Source organism: Mustela erminea, chromosome 13, assembly GCF_009829155.1.
Source record: "Mustela erminea isolate mMusErm1 chromosome 13, mMusErm1.Pri, whole genome shotgun sequence".
Classification (NCBI taxonomy): Eukaryota; Metazoa; Chordata; class Mammalia; order Carnivora; family Mustelidae; genus Mustela; species Mustela erminea.
In genome coordinates this window covers 36,552,027-36,568,086 of record NC_045626.1, presented here as the reverse complement: position 1 = coordinate 36,568,086, position 16,060 = coordinate 36,552,027, and the positions used below count along the sequence as shown (strand labels likewise).

The 16,060-nt window shown below is 40.0% G+C and overlaps 1 protein-coding gene across 1 annotated transcript in view; it reads left to right on the top strand.

The window, feature by feature from the left end:
• Window positions 1-16,060, top strand: part of GALNT1 (polypeptide N-acetylgalactosaminyltransferase 1) — a 78,767-nt gene that overhangs the window by 659 nt on the left and 62,048 nt on the right. Inside the window, exon 2 of the mRNA XM_032309118.1 lies at window positions 11,003-11,245. Coding sequence (XP_032165009.1) covers window positions 11,107-11,245 — 139 coding nt within the window. The 5' untranslated portion in view covers window positions 11,003-11,106. The remainder of the gene's footprint in view (window positions 1-11,002; window positions 11,246-16,060) is intronic.

Genomic DNA, 16,060 nt, shown 5'->3' with positions numbered 1-16,060 from the left:
TGCAAATAAAGAGTAACATTTCTAGGATTGCTTAGCTAGTAAGTGTTGGAATTGAAACTTGAACCCAGATTTGAATATCAGCATTTGGACTAATAGATACTCACTTCTCTTTTAATATGCTGATTGTGTTTGGGGTTCCCACGGCCACCCTAGGTTTAGTTATTGGCTAGGAGGACTCACAGGATTCAGCATATAGTCATAAGAAAACTAAGACTTCTTAGAGTGAAAGGATACAAAACAGTATTGACAGAGGGAAAAGTGCATAGGGTGAAGTCTGGAGGACAATAGGCACAAGCTTCCAAGAACCTCTCCCAGGGGAGTTACACGCGATGTGCTCTAGCAATGATTTGTGACAATACAGGTGAAGTGTTACAAGCTGGGGCATTAAACTCAGTGCCAGTGTTTTCATTGGGGCTGGTCATTGTGGCCTAGCATGTACCAAAATTTGAGTCTCCCAGAAGGCTGTCATATGTTTTGCACAAACTTTATTGTTTGACAAATGGGTTAGGCACAGTTAGGTACACTTACCATTTAAGGTGAGTTTTATATCAGTGTAGGGAATTGTTTATCATTTAAGTACCAGATGCCAGTCAGGGGCCCACCTTGCAACCAAGCCCTTTCTAGGGATAGTAGTCTTGTGACTGCTGTGTTCACTTTTACCCTATACATTGGTTTATTCATTTAAGCAGATTGTGATTATGATCATGTACCATTTAGAAGTAGGTGTTACGGCAAACCAAAAGTTTTAATGGTGTTTATTTTGATGGGAGTACCATAACTGCCCATTAGTTTTAATCTGCTGGACTCCCCCAACTTAACATAAAATTGTACTCCTGGCTAAGGTTTATTACAGCAAAAGATGCAGTACAGGAACAGCAGGAAGAAGCTACATGCAGGTGAATGCTAGGAAGATAAGACACAAATGTTGATGTCTTTCCTCTGTGAGGCTCACGTGGACATGTTTTTCTGTGGCCAGCCTTGCTGGCTAAAACTTAGGACCCTGACCAGATACCAGGTGCACATCATAAATCTTGATGCCTACTTTAAACAATGCTGACAGCCTGATATATCCTGACCTGTTGTCTCTAACATCCTTAGCCAGTGACTGTGAACATTCCAGTTTAGTTCTCAGAGTTTGGCCAGGGGTCATTACCATGGCTCCAGGCATCCCCCAGAGATTAGGAAAGCCTGAGTAAAACAGACATGCAGTGTTAACTCTCTCCCTACAGCCTCCTGTTGTATTGTTAAATGTAACATTTAATGCTGATACATTTTTTTCTGAATCTGATATTCTAAACTTAGAAAGAAAAATAGTAAATATAGTTGCTAAATTTCACTTCTCTTAGAATTCTTTTCACTTCTTTTAGATTCTTTTCTTTTGGGAATTTATATAATGGTGACTTCTGGATTTACCATTTTTTGTCCACAACTATGTGGGTTGTATATGTTATATTAAAGAATAGTGCAGAAATGTGAAGTGTAAACAGTTAAATTAAAATATTACAAAATTAACCCTCACTTTATGAAGATCTTCCTGTGAACACGATAGGATTTCTTTTTTATGGAATTTGCAGATGCACAGAAATACCAGTTTTTCAGAAAAAGAATAACTCATAGTTTAAAAATTGGCTGATTCCAGGATTTGAAACCAATCTTTATTACTTTATCTATTGCTATTTGAAATCTGTATTTTGTGAAAAAGACAAAGTTGATGGAGAAAGCTCTGCTTGAAAATGATAAGTTCTCTGAGTTAACAGAGTTAGGTATGTTTCTTTATTGCCAAACTTTACAGAACCTTTAGGGCAATAACGTGCAGTATGGATCTCCCAGGGCATAGAGAGTCTATAACATTTCTCTAACTTACTTGACCATGGAGTTTCTTTAGTAAAATCCCACAGGTGTGGGTCCTGCAGTGCACTGTTCTTTAGAACAAAATGGGACGGGGCACCTGGGTGACTCAGTTGGTTAAGCGTCTGCCTTCCCTGGGTCCTGGATGGAGCCCTGCACAGGGCTGCCTGCTCAGTTAGGAGCCTGCTTCTCTCTCTCCCTCTGCCTGCTGCTCCCCCTGCTTGCTCTCTCAGTCAAAAAAAAGATAAATAAAATCTTAAAGAGAAAGAAAGAACCAACCTTGTTGCAGAAAAGTTTAATATCTTACTGCCTTCTGATAAAAACTAGTTAGAAACTTCCCTATCTGTAAGTCTTTGTCCTCCCAGGCTTCCTGAGTTGATGTTTCTCTTTTGTAATGTGAATGGTGCATCACTTAGGTCGGTGTTTAACTGTGTAATAAGGGCTTCCATGGTGTGGATCATTGCCTTCAGGCTTGTACCACCTAGGTATCTGACCTGGTATCAAGAATGTAATTGGCGAAGACTCAGTAAATACCCAGAGAGCATGGTATGAACTGTGACTCTAAAATACTGAAACCCCCCCCCCCTTTTTTTAAAGGAACAACAGTATATTAGACATAAAAGTTAGGTGCTGCACGTTTTAATAATGATACCATTTTGTAAGACATTTTTAGAATTTTTCTTTTATCTTTTTAAGCATTTAAAAAATATATTTTAGAGAGGGAGGGAGAGAGAGAGCCCGAGCACAAGTCGGGTTGAGGGTAAAGGACAAACAGACTCTGTGGTGAGCACAGAGCTCCACTTGGGGCTCAGTCTCAGAACCCTGAGATAAGGACATGAGCTGAAACCAAGAGGTGGATGCTGAACTGACTGCGCCACCCAGCTGCCCCTGGAATTTTTCTTTTGAATGGCTCCTTTTGAATTGAATGGCTTTTCTTTTGAATTGAACTCCTCATTACCAACTTCTTCTCTATGACTTGTATCATTTTTAAAATTGAATTTAATTCTAACAGTAGGATTGTTCTATCATAGACATGTAAATTTTAACTACTAGATTTCTTTTTTCAGTAGGTGGAATATCGTTTTTTAGGAACTATGGTTGTTACACCTAGGGAAGGCCAGTTGCTCAAAAGTAGCCAAGGCCCACCTTAAGAAGTAGTGCAGGGTGCGAAGACTTCTTTAGTGTATATCAAGAATTGCTATAAAGCTGTAAGACAGACAGCAATGTGGTGTAAGGTAGATGGGTCGGTGGAACAGAACATAGAACCCTGGAAATCTAGTTTATGACAAAGTTTATGACAAAGTAGCATTGCATGTACACCTTTAGTAAGAGGATGAACTTTCCACACAGTGTGGCAGGACATTTCATTAGCCACATGGAAGAAAGCGATGTTAAATGTCTACTTAAACCTGAAAGGTAAAACTTAAAAATTTGTAGACATTAGAACTTTATTTTTAATGATATCTAAATAGAAAAGAATTTCTTAAGACATAGAAAACGTAAACCACAAAAGCCACCTCTTATTAAGAAGACAAGCTATAAGCTGGGAAAAGATTCTTGCAGTGCATGTAGCCAAAGTAAGATTAGAATCCAGACTGCACAAAGGTCTTTAGAAACTAATAGGAAAAAGACAGAACAACCCACTGAATAGAATAGTGGCCTAGACTTCATAGGCACATTAGAGAAGCAGAAATGGAATGACCGGTAATATCAGAGACAGTGGGGAACTGCAAATTAAAACTACATTAAGATACCAACTACAGGGGCGCCTGGGTGGCTCAGTGGGTTAAAGCCTCTCTGCCTTTGGCTCAGGTCATGATCCCAGGGTCCTGGGGTCGAGCCCCACATTGGGCTCTCTGCTCAGAGGGGAGCCTGCTTCCTCCTCTCTCTCTACCTGCCTCTCTGTCCGACTTGTGATCTCTGTCAAATAAATAAATAAAATATATATAAAAAAAAGATACCAACTACACACTCCAGATTGTCAGAAAATAAGAAAGTCTGACATTAGTAAGTGTTGCCAGCGAGCACATCCAGAGCTCTCATTTTGCTTACTGTTTTGCATCAACCACCTGGGAAAACAAATTGGTCATGTTTAGTCGTAATGAAAATATGCATTCCCTATAACCTCATACCTTTATGTGTGTTCTCTGGTTCAGGGGTTGGTGTGACAACTCGTGAGTTAAAAAAGATTTTTAACATTTTTAAAATTGTGAAGTGAAACAAAATTTATGTAATTTATAATGTGGAGATTACATGAAATTCAGATTTCACCGTCCATAAATAAAGTTCAATTGGAATATTGTCACACTTACTTGTTTATGTCATTTATGTCTGCTTTTGTGGTGTAGTACCAGAGTTGAATGCTTACACTGTAGATCTGTCTTGCAAAGCCTAAAATATTTACCATCTTGTCCTTTGCAGAAGTTTACCACCCTTGCCCTGCACCCCTTACTCCTCCTGCACATGTGTGCCAGGATACATGTTTAGGAATGTTCCTAACAGTATGCTTGTAACTATAGAAACCTAGAAAGAACCACATGTCTATTAAGCATGAAGTGGATAAACTGTGGTATGCTAAGCCAGTGGAATACTACTGAGTAGTAAACACAAATTGATTGTAACTGCAAGCAACTTACGGATGGCTCTTGGGAACTTGGTATTAAAAAAAAAAAAAGAAAAAAGGAAGACAGATTTTTCCATTTATGAGCAATTCAGAAACAGACACATGTAAAGAAGGCATTGCTAAGACTATCAGTGAAGTAAAACTGTCAGGAAAAGAGAGAATAGTAAGTTTGGAATAGAAGTTGCCTTTGAGGAGCTGGGAAAGCGATGGTATTGGAGAGGGAACTTTGAAGATTACTTTCTTATTCTTGAACTGGGTGGTGGATACATGATACATGTCCTGTGTTATGATCCTTTATTTCAGTGATGTTCCTCCTACATACTTTTGATATTTGATGTATTTCTGTGATTTGGAGTATTAAAAATTATCTTTTCAAATAGTATAGTTTGCCTCATGATGTACAGTTGTTTATAACTAGTAAAATGGAACCTCATCCGTTGAATAGAACCTGCTTGGTTTCACCTGTTGGTCTTCTCCTCTTTCCTCCCCACCTCTCCACATCCCAGGTGTTCTGGTTGTGTTAGGAACCGATTTCTTTTCTTTTTAAATGTTTATTTATTTTTTAAATTTCTTTTCAGTGTTCCAGAATTCATTGTTTATGCACCACAACCAGTGCTCCTTGCAGTATGTGCCCTTCATAATACCCACCACCAGGCTTACTCAACCTCCCACCCCCCTGCCCCTCCTAAACCTTCAGATTGTTTTTCAGAGTCCACAATCTCTCATGGTTCATCTCTCCCTCCAATTTCCCCCAACTCCCTTCTCCTCTCCATCTCCCCATGTCCTCTGTGTTATTCCTTATGCTCCACAAATAAGCAAAGGAAGTGTCAGGGACTTGGTCGCCATCTGTACTCTGCCTCTTGTTCTGTATGCCTCTCCTTGGGCTCATTCTCTTGGACTTGAAGGTGGCCTTTCTCCAGGTGTTGGGCAGTGTGGTTGACTGCAGAGCTACTTGTATAGCCTCCAGCCCTGTGACTTGAAAAGCCAAGGGGTGAGGTCCTCTGATTGGCCTGGCCATGTCACTTGACTGTCTTCTGACCAGGGGGCTGGGTCTGTTACCAGAAGAAACCTTTGGGGGAGAGTGAGAGCAAGAGTCAGCATCATGAACCAGAAAGCCCCCTTGGTTTATATCTATTTTATGTCTATTTTTTAGGGTACATTAATATATGGCATTTGACATAGCTTTTTTTTTTTAAGATTTTATTTATTTATTTGACAGAGATCACAGTAGGCAGAGAGGTAGGCAGAAAGAGAGAGAGGGAAGCAGGCTCCCCACTGTGCAGAGAGCCCAACGTGGGGCTTGATCCCAGGACCCTGAGGCAGAGGTTTTAACCCACTGAACCACCCAGGTGCCCCTTGACATAGCTTTGTAAATATCAAGGCTAGTTTGAAATGACCCTTAAGACATCCAATGTTGCCTATAACGTGATATCCAGTAGTTGGGGTGGAATAGGGGTTAGAAATGTCTGTTGAACCTATAACTTAAAAGAAAAATCAAGGGGCATCTGGGTGGCACAGTGGGTTAAAGCTCTGCTTTCTGCATGGGTCATGGTCCCGGGGTCCTGGGATCAAGCCCCGCTTCAGGCTCTCTGGTCAGCAGGGAGCTGGCTTCGCCCCGCCTCTCTCTGCCTGCATCTCTGCCCGCTTATGATCCCTGTCAAATAAATAAATAAAATCTTTAAAAAAAAAAAAAAAAGAAAAGAAAAATCAAAATACAGTATCACCACAAATATCTCTTTTGCTACCCCTTTAAAGTCACACCCATTCCTTTCTTTTCTCCCTGATAAGGACACTTAAGACATTAAAAGTTTGAATCAAACTAGACATTACAAAGTTGCTTTAAGACATATCTCCTGTATTCCAAAGACTGGGAGGACACTTAACCAATTGGTGGTAGTGTTCAATTGGGATGAGTGTTTACAGGGGGTTTTCTGTCTTGTCTTTTACTTTTTTGTTTGCCAAATCCTTTGCATTGAGCAAGTATTACTTTATAATTAGGAAAAATATTAATTTTTAAAGGTATTGCTAAATGTTAAGTCAGTTTATCACCTTGGAAATTGACATTCCATTTAAGATACTGGTAAATTTTATAGGAGTCTATACCACAAGTACCCCAAATGATAAACATGTTTTCCCAACCTCTGAACTTGGAGTAACACCTGGGAAACAATTAGAGAAAGAGAATATCTACATTTATATGGTATGTGAACATTAGTTTGTATGGAATTTTTAGACTAGTTCCTAACTAATTTTTTGTTAAATAGTCAGAATGAGAGTATGCTGATACCTAAAAATTGGTTCATGTTTTTGGCTGGTGAATGAGTCTTCTCATTGCCAAATTTTAGTAAAGTAATCACTTGACAACTCAAAGACAGTGGGAGAAATGTTGGCCTTAAACACTTCACTGGAAGTGGAAACTATAAAATTAAAAGCTAAAGCACTAGAGCCATACTTACCTCAGCCAGCAAGTAAAAGGCCAGAATAACTGTGACTTTGTTTTGACAACTTTGGCCTCGTTATTATCTTTTCACAGATTTTCTTTTGTTACTGGTATAAGGTAGAATCTAAATTTATTTCGTATCATACGGAAACCATTTGTCCCTCTGTCAGTTTTCTACTCTCATCTGTAGTAGCACCAGTTTTCTGTACATGTATGGGTTTGTTTTAGAGAATCACATGGTTTTAGATTTTTCGGCTTTATTATAAATCCAGTCCCGAAAAGCTTCGTTTGTGTTTTGATTAGAATTGTATTAAATTTATAGATTAATTTTAGAAAGAGGCTATTACTTTTTTTTCTCCTGAACATAGTATAACTAGCCATTAGTCAGTTCTCTTATACCCCTCAGTAAAGCTCTACAACTTTTTCTCTGTCTTGCACGTATTTTGTTAAAGGTTTTTTGTATTTTTTTTTTTAAGATTTATTTATTTGAGAGAGGGAGAAGGAAAAGCAGGCTCCCTGCTGAGCAGGGAGCCCTCTGTGGCCTCTGTCCCAGGACCCTGGGATCATGACCCAAGCTGAAGGCAGACATTTAACTGACTGAGCCACCAGGAGCCCCTGTTTTGTTCAAGTTTATCCTCAAATATCTTAGGGTTTTTATAGCTATTTTGAATATGATTTGTTTTCTTTTACATATTTGGAGTAGTTACTGTTAACTATACAGGACATGATTGTTATATGTTCATCTTGTATTTAGCAACCTTTTTTTTTTTTTTTTTTTTTAAAGATTTTATTTATTTATTTGAGAGAGAGCCCAGAGGGAGTGTGAGAGGGAGAAGCAGACTCCCAGCTCAGCGAGGGCCCGACCTGGGGCTTGATCCTGGAACCCTGAGATCATGACCTGAGCCAAAGGCAGATGCCCACCCAGCTGAGCCATCCAGGCATCCCTTGCATTCAGCAACCTTGATGAGGTCATAAATTAGCTGTAATGAGTTATCTATTGATATCTTTTAAGTTTCTGATAGAAATAATGTCATCTGCAGATAATTTTGTCTCTTTTTCTCCCCCTCATCCTTATTCCTTTTCTTGACTTACTGCTTGGACTCTAGTATGATGTGAAATTGAAGTAAGGTTGCATAAGTCATTTCATGTTACAGAAGTGCTTGACAAGTCAACAAGTCGTGTCATTAAATATCTTTACTGTAGGTTAAAGAATTCTCTTTTTAGGCCTTTTTTGTTGTTAAAATCCTATATTGATGAATTACCTCCAAAGGTAATGGCTTCAGCAAATAGACATTTTTTATCTTGTATTTGCTTGGGTCAGGAATGCAGGAGCAGCTTAGTAGGGGGGTGTTGATTCAGGATCTTTCTGCATATTGCAGTCAGAATGTCAGCAGGAGCCGCAGCCATCAGAAGGGTTGATTGTGACTGCTTCCACAAATTCCCTTCCATGCCTGGCAGGATAGTACTGCTTGTGCTTAGGAGGCTTCAGTTTCTTACCATGTGGATCTTTGTATAAGGATACTTAAGTGTCCTTCTGACATTGGGGTGCTGGCTTTCCCCAGAGTGTGAGCTGAGAGAAAGCTGAGGATGTGTGTTTTATGACCAGGCTTGAAATCTCTCACCATTACTTCTACCATATTCTGTTGATTAGAAGCATGTCACCAAGTCCAGCCCCATGCTAGGAGGGAAATAACACTCCAAAACAATTGTTTGCATATTGATTTTTTTTAAAGTCTGTCTGCCCCAGCAATGTTGCAGAGGAGCAAGGGCTTCTGTCCTTATACCTTTACCTTAGACCGTTCCTTTGGGCCCCAAACTTTTGTATCCTTAGCTGCGGTTAATATCTCTTCTTGAAGGTATCAGGGTTATCTGATACTGAACATGTCCAAAGTCAAACAAGTTTCTTCCCATCTTGCATCTTCTTCCCTTCCAAAGATCTGCCCTCTTTCTTTGGTTCCTGTTTCTATGACTGGCACCACTCAGCATCCATTGGTACAAGCCAGGATTTCCTCCTCTTTTGCCCCATCTAATTTGTCCTTAAATCCCGTTGAGTTTGTCCCCGAGTACCTCTTGAGTCTGGCCACTCTTATCCAGCTCCAGTTTTATCTCACATTGCAGTTTCCTCTTCTTTTGTCTTTGATCCCCTGACCTCTCAGTGCTGGGCTCCTTCCTGCTACAGAGCCTTTGCTACTCACTGCCCCCAATGCTTATTTTCCTCTCAAATCCTGTCTTCCTCAGGGAAGTCTTCCTGACAAAGTCCAATCTTTGTAATACAGATGTTTATATTGCTGTGTACCTCCCTTCAAAACAATGATCACCAGTGAAATTTTATGTATGTGTGGCTGTTTGCCTAAATCCTGCTTTCCTGGAGCCAGCTCTAAATTTCATAAGGACAAGGGGTGTGCATTCTGTTCATTTTTGTATTCCATGCATTTGACACAGTCCGTGTTTTTACTGAGTTTGTGTGCATTGAACAAATTAATAAGTGCATGAATATGTTTGATTCTGGTTCTGATTGAGAAATAGAGTAAACAAAATATATAACTAGTAAATAAACTAATTTAGCCTCTCCTTTCTATGTTAGAGGATGATTATCATGTTTTTAAGTCTTTCTAGCTTTTCTGGCAGAAGTTCCAGCTACAAATTAAGTGAATAGGTCTGTTGAAATGTCCCATCTCTTCTACCTTTGTTGGGTCATATGTTGCAGAGTTAGTGATCCTAGGAGCTAAGGGTGCTTTTGAATTGAACTGTACTGCCTTGGAAGAATTAAATAGGAATGGATGCAAAATAATAGAGATTTGCATTGAAGTAATCTGGGCTATAAGCATTAAAAAAAAAATAATCAGATTTTTGAGAACATGAAGTTACTTTTGAATTTCAGATACTGTATCAGCAGTACCATTGTTTACTTTGCCAGTGACCAAAAGAGGTAGCCTTTCGTGTAAAATAGCACAGAAGATAAATTTATATACATCTAGCTCTTCTGGAGAGAACTGTTGTTTAATGAGACTGTGCACTACAATGTTTTTGGTTCTCCCCTCATCATGGTTACCGTAGCCTTCAGTAGTTGCTCACTGCACGTGACCCGATATCAAATATTGAGTAGGTATGATTTTGAGGCAAGAATATGCATCCCTTGTTCACTGTGCAGTCAGGAAATGTTGGTTTGATGAAGGAAGGAATATAGGCAAGAGAGCAGAAGTCCCAGAGAGAAAAGAGCACAGATAATACTTTTTAAGTATCCCTTAGGATTTTTGGGGGGTGCTTTTCAGGTTGCTGTCTAGCAATCTCGTGAAGTAGGCAGGAACTATTATATGTTTTTCATAGATAAACTCTCTGGCCTGGTCTGAATTGTTCAGGCAGATACCTCTGCTGCCCACCATGGAACATTAAGGTGCCCTTTGAGAAGCTGCTGTGTTACCCATCAGCCCAGTCCTTGAGAACATCTGCTCATTTGGCTTTCACTGTGAGGCATATGTGCAAAGTTTGGGTTTCCTCCATCTCCTTCATCTGAATGCACTTGGCTTGTCTCCCTTTTGCTCAGCAGTGAGATAGGCCTTTGAGCTTCCATGTCTGCTGTTCATCACAGTTACTCTTGGCCTCTCTGAGGTCCCTGAGTCTCCTCCAGAGCTCCCCGAGATGACCTCCTTATGTAGCAGAAATGTTACTAGTCACACTATCCCAAATGATTTTCCAAATTTGGCAACAGTTTCTCCAGTCATTTTCTCATGTTATTTTCACAGGTTGTGGGGTAGGGGTAGGGGAATAGAAACTAAAGATCAAGGACATCTGTAAAATTACTGTCAGAGCCAGGACTAGGTCTCAGATCCTATGATCCTCTTTTCTTCTCCATTACACTTTCCCTCAGTGTTTCTGAATGTCTAGTGACGACTCAGTGTTTATTTGTAGGAGTTGTTAGTATGTTCTTGATACTACTAATTTTTCTGTATTTTATAAGGATTTTTTAAGTCTGGTTTTTAAACTTATTCTGAATATTAAAATTTCTTATGCATGTTAAATTAGTCTTAATTAGTCTTATAGTTCATTATAGTTATTTTTAAGTTAATCTTTTTTTCTTTTTGTCTCTATAGGTTATGAACGTGATTTCTGATGAAACTGGATTGGAATAATTTTCATGACCTTTGTATATTTATATATATATATATTTTAAAATTTTGCATTTGACTTAAGTGCCATGAGAAAATTTGCATATTGCAAGGTGGTCCTAGCCACCTCCTTGATTTGGGTACTCTTGGATATGTTCCTGCTGCTTTACTTCAGTGAATGCAACAAATGTGATGAAAAAAAGGAGCGAGGACTTCCTGCTGGGGATGGTTAGTGATATTTTATAATAATACATCTGTTTTAATAAGTGTGTTACTGTTTGTTCACCAATTTGGTACTACAAAATTTTAATTTTTTTAGATTAATAGTAATCCCTGGCTTCCTAAATAATGATGATCATATTATTAACAGTTTTCCAGTGAGTTCTTCCAACAGTTAAAATATTAAAGTATCATGTATAGAATTGCTAAATTCATTATTTGTGTTCATTGTTAAACACATGGTTAATTTTCTGCAAGTTGTGTTACCAAGAAATGTAGGAAAGCTAATATCAACTATTATTAAACTAGTAAGGACTAGTAGTTGGAACCAACAAAATTGTATGGCATTAGTGTAATGCTAGAAATGCTGGGTGTTAAAATTACAATGTCTGGTATCAAAAGACTTTTTTCCTTGCCTTCCCATCTCAGTTTTCAGGGAAATCATTCTGGATGGTTGTGATCTGGAGACTTCTTTTTGTTAATGCTGTAGATAGCACTTTTAGGGAGGGCTTTTGTAAAGATGAGGCCATATCATAGAGGTTGAGAGTGAGATTGCAATAGTTGGTGTGGAAAAGAAAGGAAACACAAACATGAAGGACCTGGGTTGGAAGTACTAACATTTTTGGCAGTGGACACAGGGAAAATTCAGTTTTGAACCCCTTGTGTTCAAACCAACAAACAAATGTTGCTTTTTATTTTTTATTTTATTTTTATTTTTTAAAAGATTTATTCATTTGAGAGAGAGCACATGTGCACGGGCGGAGGGGGTCAAGGGAGAGGGAGAGGGGAGCAGACTCCCTGCTGAGTGTGACACCTGTCTTAGGGCTGGATCTCATAACCCTGAGATCATGATCTGAGCTGGAATCAAGAGTTGGAAGCTCAACTGCCTGAGCCACCAAGGCGCCCCTGCTTTTAATTTTTTTTTAACGTAATGAAAATAAGGCAATGATTCAGCTTTCTGAGCTCTGAACTCTCTATGATTATAGAAAATATGGCTGTGTAGTGATTCTGTTATTTTTAGGAATTATATGTGAATGACTACTGTTCTTATGTGAGCTTTGAGTATGTGATCATATTTAAATTTTTCGTTATTTTTATGAGACCACCTGGTCCTCTAAAGTTTATAATCTAAAAATATTTATTTGTATTGATTAACTCTGCCTATTTACTGTAATTTTTATAGATGAGATTATTTAACCAGTCCTGTTTATTTCTTCTTGGGAAATTTGCCTAAAATTAGGCTCATAGGCTCCTTGGGTAGTACTGGGCTAGCACTGGTGAATGTTTTTAAACTCTAATATGTGCTAGGCAGTGTATTAGGAGCTAGTGATACACAGCTCAACAACAACAACAATAAAAAGACAAAATTCCTCTCTTTGGGGAACTCACAGCCCAATAGGAGAGAAAGAATAATAGTAAAATACTAATGGAATAAGTAACATTCTAGAGATGCGCGTAAGAGCAGAACGGGAGGAACACGTGTCTGAGAGGGTGCAGTAAGGAAATAATGCTTGTGTTGAGCAGTGTCAGGGTGAGCAGGTGTTTGTTAGGTTTGATGAATAAGCAAGGGAAAGAAGCATTCGCAAGATAAGCAAGGGAGAGAACCGAGTTGATGGATAGAAAACAAGAGGAAGGAGCACAGATGGAGCTTGAGAGGTTAGCAGAGGCCAGACTGCGGACAGCCTTTTCTGGCATGCTGAATATTTTGGATTTCTTTATAGGCAGCGGCATGCCATTGAAGGATTTTAAACGGGAGTAAGTAACCTGATGGGATCCAGACTGAGGAGAAAGCGTTTGGTGGTCATGTGGCTGATGTGCTGGAGGAGACTAGCTGCAAGGCTGTTGTGACAGTTGAAGAGAAGTTCTTAGGGCCTACACTGAAGTGATACTGAAATAGAAAGGAAAACAATATATATGAGAATATGTAAAAGGTGGAATTTATATAACATGGGGAGCCACTGAATGTAAGTAGTAATAAAAGAAGAGTTTAAGATCTCTCTCAGGTTTCCCTGCTTGGTGAGTTGACAGGAAGCAGGCCCCCAGAGGTAGAGCAGCTTTGATGCGGGTGGCAGGATGAGCTGGCTTGGGAGTATTTGACTAGGAGGTGCTGGTAGGAATGTTCTACAGAAGAGAGTTGTTCAGGGTGCAGAATGTAGGTGGCAGTGTAAGCCTTGTCTGTGCAGAACACTGCGCCGGGAGCATATGTAGGCTTAGAAGAGACAGACCCAGGGTTGGAGAGCATCATGGAGGTCAGTAAAGGAAGAGAGACTTCTCAGGAAGTCAGAGGTAGAAGGAGACACTAGAGGGAGGGTGGTCATGAAAATCCAGGAGTTGTGTTTGTCAGAGATTTTACCTGAGATCAAGATAAGGTGCTTCTTTGGTAATGGGGTTTCTTTTGACCCTGGCAGGTGCCATTTCAGTGCCAGGGGATTTGATGTATCCATGAGGGAGCAGAGATACAGTGTAGCTTCTTCTTTCAGGAAGCTTCCACACAGAGGAAAGGGGGTCTGCATGGGGTACCTGACTGGTTCAGTGAGTGGAACATGCAACTCTTGATTTCATGGTTGTGAGTTTGAGCCCCACATTGGGTAAAGGGGTTACTTAAAAAGAAAAAAAAAATTTTTTTAAAGATTTTCTTTATTTATTTGACAGAGATCACAAGTAGGCAGAGGCAGGCAGAGAGAGAGAGAGAGAGGGAGGCAGGCTCCCTGCTGCGCAGAGAGCCCGATGCAGGGCTCCATCCCAGGACCCTGAGATCATGACCTGAGCCCAAGGCAGAGGCTTTAACCCACTGAGCCGCCCAGGTGCCCCTTAAAAAGAAAATCTTAACAAAAGGAAGAAACGAAGAAGAAAAGATGTAGTGCACTAGTTAAAGGAATGGAGGCAAAGTCGTCTGTGTGTGTGTGTTTTTATGTACTACAAGGGGAGGGGTTAAAATACAAGGGACAAATGTAATCCCCGAAGGAGCACATTCTTAGCAGATGAGACAGTGTGGTATCAAAGCCCTAAGAAAAGGATTGCATTTGAAGAAATCGCCAAGGTTAATACAGTTCTGAAAGCCACTGGGCATGAGCATCAAAGACAAGAAGTGACTTTTATACCAAAGCATAAATGTACTACCTAAAGGAGAAATGGTCTGGGAGCAACAGCAGGAGGCTTTGAGCCCTCATTGGGACCTCTTGGGAAAGAAGGACCAGTTCTCCCAGAAGAGGTTTGTGAGGCTAGTGGGCTCTGGGGGAGGGCAGATTTGAGTTAAGTCCAGTGGAAGGGGCCTGTGTGTTGTGGAGAAAGACGATGAAGCAGCTTTACAGTGGCCGGGGACAGGATCTTGGGTGTTTGGTGTGACGACTGAGAAGGAGGAGAAGCTCAAGAGAGAAGGACTGAGCAATACACATGAGGGTGAGGAGATAGTGTGGAAGGAGACAGAGTGGGAGGCTGGCAGTTGCGGGTGGAGCATCCATTTGCATCTTTGTTCCTTGTAGCCTTAAGGGGTTAAAGGGAAAGGGGAAGAACGATTGGAGGAAGGGGGACAGGTGGTGCTAAGGATGGCTTGAATAATCTGCTCCCTGTGAAGTTGCAGTGCAGTAGGAGCTGCGAGGTCGTGGGTGGTGCTGGCACCCTAAAGTCCCGGCCTTCTCAGCTTAAGGCTGGGAAGGGCTTGCAGTGGTGCCCTTGAGAACCTGCACTGAAGCGGCTGGGAAAGGACACATAGCTGAGAGCACCAAGGTCATGGACCTTCTTAGTGGAGAAGCAGGTGCACCCGGTGATCAGAAGAGTGGAGGCCTCTTGAAAGTACCAAGTCTCTGGGATCTTTGGTTTTTACGGCATTTGAAAAACTAAAAACGCATAAGGCAAAAAGTAATGAACAGAATTACTGTTTCAGTATTACAAAGATCTCATTCTGAACATTCTTTGAACTGCTCTACAGTGCCCATTTGGTGAAATTTATCCAATTCTGGTCTTTATATTGTGAATAAAGGTGTCCTATTTTTAGGTGGAATGGATCAATTATCTTTACCATAATGCTGGATCTCTTAAAAGATTATCAATGATAATCTCTTTTCTAGGATTCACTTGTTCTTGCCTACTTCACATAATAGTGGGCCAGTCTTTGTGATTACAGAAAGGTTGGTTTGATTTGGTTTGTTTTCCTGAGAAGTTCTGTCTCATACTTTTATACTTGGCATTTTATACCCCAGGCTATTTGAGAATAGCAATATTCTTCTCTTGCTAGAGAATTAGACAGGCTCCTCTTGAAAAACTGGGGTTAGTGTGCATTGTGTCCTGGGAATATTTTTGTTGCCCTCCTGCCTTCCTAATTAGCTTGTTCATTCAATTTATGGATTTGGATATTGTGTAAAATATTCAGTGTTTTTACAGATGCAGTTTCTAGTAGGAATTGAACTTTTAGGCCAGCACTATACTCAATTTTCCAATCATTAATATGTTGATAATTCAAGTTTTCATGTGTGTATGCTAGGATTATTTCAACTTTCAAATATCAGGAAGCCTTTTGGCGGTTAAAAACTTAAAAAAAACATTATTAGTAAAGGCTTTCAGAAACTTACAGGGTTTTTTGCACGAATAGAAGTTTATATACTGAACACATTACAAATAAATTGAGCACTACATTGGAATGAAGATTGAAACTGACAAGGATTTGAGGTAGCAGAGAGTTAATCAGTGAATTTTACTATATAATTTTGATTTACTTTTTTTTTTTTTGAGAGAGGGAGAGAAAGCACACGTGCACAAGGGGCGGGTGGAAGGGGCAGAGGGAGAGAGAGAATCTTCAGCAGACTTCACACTCAGCACAGAGCCGGA